The 9874-nt window shown below is 47.7% G+C and overlaps 1 protein-coding gene across 2 annotated transcripts in view; it reads left to right on the forward strand.

Moving 5' to 3' along the window:
• The window catches only part of NOC3L (NOC3 like DNA replication regulator), a 103555-nt gene extending 94157 nt beyond the window's left edge, over positions 1-9398 (forward strand). For both annotated transcript variants that reach the window (XM_033943480.1, XM_033943479.1), the window contains exon 21: positions 8964-9398. In XM_033943480.1, the coding sequence (XP_033799371.1) occupies positions 8964-9125 (162 nt within the window). In that variant the 3' untranslated portion in view covers positions 9126-9398. The remainder of the gene's footprint in view (positions 1-8963) is intronic.
• Positions 9399-9874: the final 476 nt, after the last annotated feature.

Consider the following 9874-nt stretch of genomic DNA (forward strand, 5'->3'; position numbering starts at 1 on the left):
TGCTCCTGGACACGGACGTCGACTTTTCTCTTTACATTGAAATTCTCCTTGGACCCGGTTACACCAGGGGTGAATGCATTTGCACAAAGAGCTATTCTGGTGGGCATAAAGACTATTTTACAATGCTGGTTGTCCCCGCACACGCCTTCTGTATCACAATGGCGGACTCAGATGATTTATTGGGCTGGTTATGAAAGACAAGATATTCTAGACATACATTCTAAGAGAGGGGTCCAGTATCTTCGATGCTGGAGACCCTTTTGTTTAACTCTGTCTCCCGCAGCGAAAGCTAGATTATTGGAGTGAACCTATTCAGGCGAGTTTAACAGTGGCTGTTCCCTGGGGGGGGGGAATGGGAGGGGGGATCATTTATCAAGGTTTTGCACTATGTTATGACTTGTATTTCATGTTTGTTGTTTATTGGAAATAATAAAACAAATTTAAACATAAAAGACCAAATATATTTAAAAGTGTATCCTCAGAATCTATAGGTACATCAAGAACATCAAGAAAATATTTTTATCTTCCTGAGGTCCTGATAGAAAATTCTTGCTGGATAGATTTCAGTAGCTGAGAGAATTGGAACCAATACTGGCTCACAGATTAGCAAGGAAGGGTGCTACTTAATCAGGAAACACAAATTTGCAGTGTTGGAGATTGAAGGCTGCTCTTCAGGATATTTTTTATGCTAGTAGTACTGCCAGGTGCACACTAAGGTTATGACTTGCAGACTGTTTTTCTGTATCATTTAAAATAATGACATCTGGGTTAATATGAAGGAAAGGAACCAGTTTTGCTAAATAGAATCTTGGTATCCTAATTGTTCGTTAAACACAACTTGGTTATTGCAGATAAAGCAGAAGTGATTAGTCATGGCACCGATTGAGATGTTCAGTTATTTTTCATATGTCTTTCTCTTGTTGCTTACGGCAGGGCTACTCAGTTCCGTTTCTTGAGGTCCATAGGCAGGTCAGGTTTTCAGGATATCTACAGGCAGGTCAGATTTTCAGGATATCCACAATGAATATGCATATGAGAGATTTATGTACCAAGGAGGCAGTGTATGCAAATCTCTCTCATGCATATTCATTGTGGATATCCTGAAAACCTGGCCTACATGTGGACTTCGAGGACCAGAATTGAGTAGCCGTAGTTTAAGGTAGGAGAACTAGTGCAGTGGTTCCCAACCCTGTCCTGGAGGACCATCAGGCCAGTCGGGTTTTCAGGGTAGCCCTAATGAATATGCATGGAGTAGGTTTGCATGCCTGGCACCTCCATTATATGCAGATCTCTCTCATGCGTATTCATTAGGGCTATCCTGAAAACCCAACTGGCCTAGTGGTCCTCCAGGGCATGGTTGGGAACCACTGAACTAGTGTATTAGTGCCAGAGCTTCAACAATATCAAATTGCAGTGTACTACTTACTACAAGAGACCTTACTAAACATTTCAAGAAATGGCCAGTATATTCTCTTTATTTTTGCCAATATGCTTTGTTCCCTATCACACTTCATTTTTCTATTAGTGCACCTTTGTTTTAGAGAGGATACGATGTCTAGGTTTGTTTCTTCCAACTCATTTCCTGCTTCAAAATGGATTAGATATGTGAAATATGGGGCAGGAAAGAAGGGGTGCATTTAAAAAAATATATGTTTTATAATTAATCTGAAAGGCACATTGCTGTGCTCAAGCCAAACTTTATTGACTCCTATGCTTTCCCAGGAGTGTATACTGCTTAAGTAAAGTGTAGTAATCTCTTTCAAGGAGAGAATTTATTTATTTATTGGCATATATTAACTACCTTTATGAAGAGATTCATCCAAGGTGGTATACAGCAGATATAATTCAACATAAAACTTACAGTTTTGTTAACAGCATAACAGTAGTAAAAAGACTAACAGCCTCTTTTACAAAACTGTGCTAGCGGCTGCGCTGCGCTAATGGCCCCAAAACCCATAGAGATTTAAAGGGCTTCGGGGCTATTGCTGTGCGGCTTTGTATACCATAAGAATACACTTCCCCCCTCAATATATGTGGAGGTTAGGGGCAAAGCAAGCCCACGAATAATTATAGGGCTGACTCTGACCCATCCCCCGGCTCCCTCCCGCCTCCTAGACCCCTCTACAACTTATTTTTAAAAGCCTGATTGTCTAGCGGTGAAGCAGAGCAGGAATAATCTTTGTACGCTCCTGCCCTGTGCAGAGCCGCAAACAAAAATGGTTGCCGTGAGTTCCCGTAGACTTGCTCTTCATGTGCATGCTGCAAGAGCTGACTTATCTCTCCTGTCTTTGTAGACTTCTACAGGTGAACCAGTGCACCTAAAATTAATTTTCAAAGGTGAACATAGATGATGTTTTTGGGTAATACCCACAGTGCGCTTTAGGGTGCATGTATTCTGTAGGATATACCCTGGTGGAGACTTAATTACTATGTGAAAAAGTCCTCCCACAGAAACTGATTTTTCACCTCAAATAAAATATGTGATTGCTAAGCTGGATGATACAGTGTTTATCCCAGGACAAGCAGGCAGCATATTCTTAACGCATGAATGACATCACCGACGGAGCCCCGGTACGGACACTTTTAACTAGAAAGTTCTAGTTGGCCGCACCGCACATGCGCGAGTGCCTTCCCGCCCGACGGAGGAGTGCGTGGTCCCCAGTTTCTTCGTTTCCGCGGAGCGAAGAAGACGCATGTGTTTTCAACGGCTGTTGAAAAATCTAATTTTTGCCTTCCCGCTCGCGAAATTTTCTGCTTTTTTGTTCTTTTTCCCTTCGGGTTTCTTTTCCGTTCAAAAAAAAACTTTACTTTTTCTTTTTTCTTTATTTTTCAGGCTGGCCCCGGCGGGGCCTGTTGCCACCATACAGGCCTCCGGTTTTGATTTTGCGGAGGCCGTGTTTCCCTTCATGCCCCCTCAGCTAGGCTTTAAGAAGTGCCAGCGGTGTGCACGCCCGATCTCTCTCACTGACCCACACAATTGGTGTCTACAGTGTTTGGGTCCAGAGCATTGGGCTGACACTTGCACCCGCTGTGCTACTCTTAAAAAACGCACATTAAAAAATAGGCAGATCCAGCAGAATATCCTTTTCGGTACCGGATCTGCCATGGAATCTGCCGCGCCGTCGACGGCACCGCAAAAGTCGACACCGACTACTTCGACGACGCCTGATCCTTCCTCGGGGTCGCTAGCACCAGGTAAGCCAGCTAAGAAGCCTTCCACTTCCCTTGAGCGCCCTCCTGCCACAGCGGCGACGCCGGTCCTCCCGGCATCACACCGACCCCGCAAACGCTCCGCCCCGATTTCGGTGAGTGCCTCGTCATCGGCCTCCTCATCGCCGGGGCATGGAGCGGCACCTATGGTACCGAAAAAGAAAAAAGCGGTACCGGTGCCTCCTCTGGACGACCGCATTGCGGCCATACTCCAAAGCCAATTGCAGGAGCAACTACAGCAGCAACTCCAACACCTGTTGCCAGCAATGTTGGCCCCACTCCTTCCGGTACCGGACCGGCCCGAGCCTCGCACCATACCACCGGTGTCGACCCCATCGGTACCGTTGAACATGTCCATGCCGGTGCTCGCGGCTGAACCATTCAATCCTCCCGTGCAACCACGCTCTGATGCCGACCCTCCCCGACATCAAGAACGACACCGGTCCCCCCGAGACCAGGACCGGCACCGGTCTTCCTCCCCCGGTACCACCTCGATGTGCTCTGGCAAATCTCTCTCTAAGACTCGCCACACTGAGCCATCCACACCACCGTCCCGTCCTGCACACACCGACGTCAGGGACCCGGACTTATGGGAAGAATCCCCACCCAGTACCAATGATGAGGCTTCATCAGCGGACGAGGAACCCTCGATGGTCGATACCGGTTCCAAACCTGAACAGTCCTCATTCACCAAATTTCTACGGGAGATGTCGGCGGCTCTTTCTATCCCATTGGAATCCGACTCTAAGAAGTCCCAGTCTTTCCTCGACGCCTTAGACTTCGAACAACCCCCCAAAGAATTTTTGAAGTTACCCGTCCACGACATCTTAAGGGAAACTTTTTACAAAAATTGGGAAAACCCTCTCACGGTACCGGGAGCCCCTCAAAAACTGGATAGTTTGTACAGGGTCATTCATATCCCGGGGTTCGACAAACCTCAACTACCCCATGAATCTCTTCTAGTGGAGTCCACCTTAAAGAAAACCCAGGGCTCCAGTGTTTATGCCTCCACCCCTCCTGGCAGAGAGGGCAAAACGATGGATAAATTTGGCAAGCGCCTTTATCAAAATTCAATGCTTGCCAACAGGGCTAATAATTACACCTTCCACTTCTCCTTCTACATGAAGCATCTGGTGCAACAACTCTCCTCCTTACAAAAATACATTCCTGAACGTAAAGTTCCTGTTTTTCAACAAAAATTTCCATTCTACTCCAACTCCGGAAATTCATGGTGCGCTCCATTTATGACTCATTTGAGTTGACCTCTCGAGCATCTGCAATGGCTATTGCCATGAGGCGCCTGGCCTGGCTGAGAGTTCCTGACCTCAACATTAATCACCAAGACCGCCTGGCTAACGCATCTTGTCTTGGTGATGAACACTTCGGGGAGTCCCTGGACTCAACCACCCAGAAACTCTCGGCACACGAGACCAGGTGGGATACTCTGATAAAACCTAAGAAGAAGACTCCACCTGCTCGCCCCTACAGACAGCAGTCTTCCTACCAATGCAGGTTCTCGGCCAGACCTCTCAACCCGTCTCAACAACAGCCTCGCCGACCTCGTCAACAGCATCAAACTCAGGCTCGCTCACAGTCCCACCAACCTGCCAAGCCTCTCCCTCCGTCAAAACCATCTCAGCCCTTTTGACTCTTTTCTCCAGGGCATAGCCAGTCTCCCACCATCATTGCCTCTTCCTCAGCCGATCGGAGGACGCCTTCAACTCTTCCTCAGCCGTTGGGAGGTCATCACATCAGACCTGTGGGTCCTCAACATCATTCGCCACGGCTACTCTCTCAACTTCCAGACTCTTCCACCAGACAATCCTCCCATAGAGTCTGCTTCTCACTCCTCCCAATCCCTCCTCCTCCTGAGGGAGGTCCAATCCCTCCTTCTTCTCAATGCCATCGAAGAGGTACCCTTAGACCAAAGGGGTCAGGGATTCTACTCCCGCTACTTCCTGGTTCCCAAGAAGACAGGAGACCTCCGTCCCATCCTCGATCTCCGGGAACTCAACAAGTGTCTGGTCAAGGAAAAGTTCAGAATGCTCTCCCTTGCCACGCTTTACCCTCTTCTCTCTCAACACGACTGGCTATGTTCCCTAGACCTCAAAGAGGCCTACACTCACATTCCAATCCATCTGACTTCACGTCGCTACCTTCGATTTTAGGTACAGCACCGTCACTATCAGTACAAAGTGCTACCCTTTGGCCTCGCATCATCGTCCAGGGTCTTCACCAAGTGCCTCATTGTGGTGGCGGCCTTTCTCAGGTACCACAACCTCCAGGTGTTCCCCTACTTGGACGATTGGTTAGTGAAAGCACCTACGTCTCCTCTTGTGCTACAAGCCACTCAGCACACCATCTCCTTCCTCCACCTCCTGGGGTTCGAGATCAACTACCCCAAGTCGCATCTGCTTCCCACACAGCGACTTCAGTTTATTGGAGCCGTCTTCGACACCACTCTGATGAGGGCGTTTCTCCCCTCAGACCGCCATCGGACCCTGCTCCACCTCTGCCGTCAGGTGCTCCTTCGTCGCTCCATTCCAGCTCGGCAAATGATGGTCCTCCTGGGCCACATGGCCTCGACGGTCCATGTGCTTCCTCTGGCGCGACTCCACCTCAGGACACCCCAATGGACTCTGGCCAACCAATGGTCACAGACCACGGATCCTCTTTCTCATCCCATCTCTGTGACATCGTCTCTTCAGCAATCTCTTCAATGGTGGTTGAACTCCTCCAATCTTTCCAGGGGTCTACTCTTTCATCTACCCCCTCATTCCATGATCATAACCACAGATGCCTCCCCCTATGCATGGGGCGCTCACCTGGGAGATCTTCGCACCCAGGGACTCTGGACCCATCAGGAGCGTCAACATCACATCAATTTCCTGGAACTCAGGGCCATGTTCTATGCTCTCAAGGCCTTCCAGCACCTTCTCTACCCTCAGGTTCTTCTCCTGTGCACAGACAACCAAGTCGCCATGTACTACATAAATAAGCAAGGCGGCACCGGATCTCCCCTCCTCTGTCAGAAGGCCATCCGCATCTGGACCTGGGCCACGGCCCACAGTCTCTTCCTCAAGGCTGTCTATATCCAGAGCGAACAGAACTCCCTGGCCGACAGTCTCAGCCGCATCCTTCAACCTCACGAGTGGACCCTGGATCCTCCCACGCTCCGCTCCATCTTTGCTCGCTGGGGCACTCCTCAGGTGGACCTCTTTGCAGCTCCTCACAACCATCAGCTGCCCCAGTTCTGTTCCAGACTCTTCTCTCCTCATCGTCTGGCCCCAGATGCATTCCTGCTCGACTGGACGGATCGGTTCCTCTATGCCTTTCCTCCACTGCCTCTGATGTTGCGGACGTTATTCAAACTCCGCAGGGACAGAGCCACCATGATTCTCATCGCTCCTCGGTGGCCTCGCCAACACTGGTTCTCCCTCCTGCTCCAGCTCAGCTCCAGGGAGCCCATTCCTCTTCCTGTGTTTCCTACTCTACTTACGCAGCAGCATCAATCTCTACTACATCCCAATCTGTCCTCGCTCCACCTGACAGCTTGGTTTCTCTCGGGCTGACTTCTCCAGAGAATCTGTCTCAGCCTGTCCGCCGCATTTTGGATGCCTCCAGGAAACCGGCCACCCTCCAATGTAACCATCAGAAGTGGACCAGGTTCTCCTCTTGGTGTCTACTGCATCACCACGATCCCACCTCATTGGCGGTGGAAACTGTACTGGACTATTTGCTCTCTCTATCCGATGCTGGCCTCAAGTCCACCTCAATCAGAGTCCACCTCAGTGCCATCACTGCGTTTCATGAGCCTATCCTCGGAAAACCGCTTACGGCTCATCCCCTGGTTTCCCGGTTCATGAGAGGCCTCTTCAATGTCAAACCACCTCTGAAGCCTCCTCCAGTCGTCTGGGACCTGAATGTGGTTTTATCTACCCTCATGAAACCTCCGTTTGAGCCTCTTGCCACTACTCCACTCAAATTTCTGACATGGAAGGTGCTTTTCCTCATTGCCATCACCTCTGCCAGGAGGGTTAGTGAGCTGCATGCACTGGTTGCCGACCCACCTTTCACTGTTTTTCACCATGACAAGGTGGTTCTGCGTACCCATCCTAAATTCCTTCCCAAGGTGGTCTCGGAGTTCCACCTCAACCAATCCTGTCTTTTTCCCTAAGCCCCATTCTCATCCTGGGGAACAGGGTTTGCACACACTGGACTGTAAACGTGCCCTTGCATACTACCTTGACCGTACAAGGGCTCACCGCTCGTCCCCTCAGCTCTTTTTGTCCTTCGACCCTAACCGTCTAGGTCGCCCTGTCTCTAAACGGACGCTTTCCAACTGGCTTGCTGCCTGCATTGCGTTCTGTTATGCTCGGGCCGGTCTCTCACTGGAAGGTGCTGTCACGGCTCACAGGGTCAGAGCTATGGCTGCTTCTGTGGCTTTCCTCCGTTCCACGCCCATCGAGGAAATCTGCAAGGCTGCCACTTGGTCCTCAGTTCACACGTTCACTATTCACTACTGTCTGGATACCTTCTCCAGACGGGATGGACACTTCGGCCAATCTGTGTTACAAAATTTATTTTCCTAATGGCCAACCATCCCTCCTCCCTCTCTGTTAGCTTGGAGGTCACCCATGCGTTAAGAATATGCTGCCTGCTTGTCCTGGGATAAAGCACAGTTACTTACCGTAACAGGTGTTAACCAGGGACAGCAGGCAGATATTCTTACGTCCCACCCACCTCCCCGGGTTGGCTTCTTAGCTGGCTTATCTTAACTGGGGACCACGCACTCCTCCGTCGGGCGGGAAGGCACTCGCGCATGCGCGGTGCGGCCAACTAGAACTTTCTAGTTAAAAATGTCCATACCGGGGCTCCGTCGGTGACGTCACCCATGCGTTAAGAATATCTGCCTGCTGTCCCTGGATAACACCTGTTACGGTAAGTAACTGTGCTTTATGGTCCTGTGTGTTAATTGGGAAATTAGGAGCAGGTTTATTTTTGTGCCTGCCTTAATGATGCCCTAATGTCTAGTAAATTTAGGGCAGGAGTGATCCCCTGCCGTTCTTGCCTCTTGTTGGTGCCAGGCTCAAAATGGCAGCTGCAATTTCTAGTTGTTGTCTTGTGGTACTACTGTTAGGGGTCAATTTTCTCAGGAGAGAGTAAGCTCTTTGGGAATGGAAGCTCTTATGGGGTGTGGGTTTGTCCGAAGAGGGGGAGCTTTGGTGGGAGGGGGAAACCATAGTTTTGCTAAGGCCCACTTAAGGTGTCTCCCGGGAGTATTGGGTTGCAGCTTAGGAGTTTTGAAGAAAGTGGCTTACATATTTTATTACAAGTTTATATTTTCTTCTTGCAAGTTGTGTTCTTATGTACCACAGGAGTCAGTAACTTTTGGTACTGAGCTGCCAACTCCTGTGGGTAAATTAAGATGTTAAAAGCCCAACTTTTATTGTACAATAGCAGCTACTCCCCTCACTTAATTTGCACAAAGAAAATGTAGTGAAAACAGGAGGTAGCTTGTTTGAATCTAATTGACTGTTTTAGGTTTTTTTTTATACAGCCATAATGAGTATTGAAGCAGCAGGATTTTTTGCTTCATAATCTTATGTGAAATCTCTGCTAAGTTTGCTTTTTCATTGTCTTGTTCTGTACTACGATTACAAACAACATTCTCATTCTTATGAATCTGATGGGAGCTCTTCTAAAAATTCAGTGCCTTAAAAGCTTTCTTTGTATTTATAAATATTTTTCAGGTTGTGCTTTTAAAGAGGGATTCACTTCTGGATGAAGACTTAAATAAAATGATCCAGTTAAATCTCAATGAAGCTGCTGGTTCGGGACACTTGGATTTTGCTAAATACCTAATAGCAGTCTCTGGGATGAACACTGACAAACCAGTGGATCAGACTTTGTAAGAAAGAATTTTTATTTTCCTGTTGTTGGATTACAGATGAACTTTCTACCCAAGAAATCAGTGTATCCTGGAAATAATGGCCCATTGCCTCTTATTTATGGAAATGCCCAGTGAGTACTGGATTACAAAAATATACTACTACTATTTATAAAGTGTACAGAGAATTGTAACAAACCACAGATTTCTTAATACTTTTTGTATTTATGTACATCAACTGTACTGAAAAATATGTATTTTCAATAAAACCTTCAGAATTTCTTTTGTGTCTAAAAGTCTGAAGAATTAACAGTTTTCTTCAAGGATAATCAAGATACCAAGTCATAATAATTAGGTTACGCCACCTGATGGGCAAGCCTCGTCAGCTTAGAAAAAAACATTCTGGAAGTCTTTAAGGCATCACTGGGAATGCTTGTGATATGTCACTTCATTCTCACACAGGAATTCCATAGTTGTTATCTTTCTACAGAACCAATAAAATGTTCTCTCACTCTCTCTCTGTTTGACAACCTAGTAGGTTTTTTCAAGTTTCCTTGTATTTTCACATTTGCTGCCCCCCATCTCTTTTTTTTGTAGAGGGAATGGATAGTGCTTGCCATCTTGGGTGGACCTCTTTCATTTTGAATTGTTTGATTTTGCAAAGGCTTTTGTTGCTATGTCCTATTAAAAAGCCCTTGGCATCTTAAAAAAAAAAAAAGTGCTTCCGGCAACAACATATCTGATGTGGATACCCATGCTACGTGCTTGCACTAA

This window comes from Geotrypetes seraphini, chromosome 4 (assembly GCF_902459505.1).
Source record: "Geotrypetes seraphini chromosome 4, aGeoSer1.1, whole genome shotgun sequence".
Taxonomy (NCBI): Eukaryota; Metazoa; Chordata; class Amphibia; order Gymnophiona; family Dermophiidae; genus Geotrypetes; species Geotrypetes seraphini.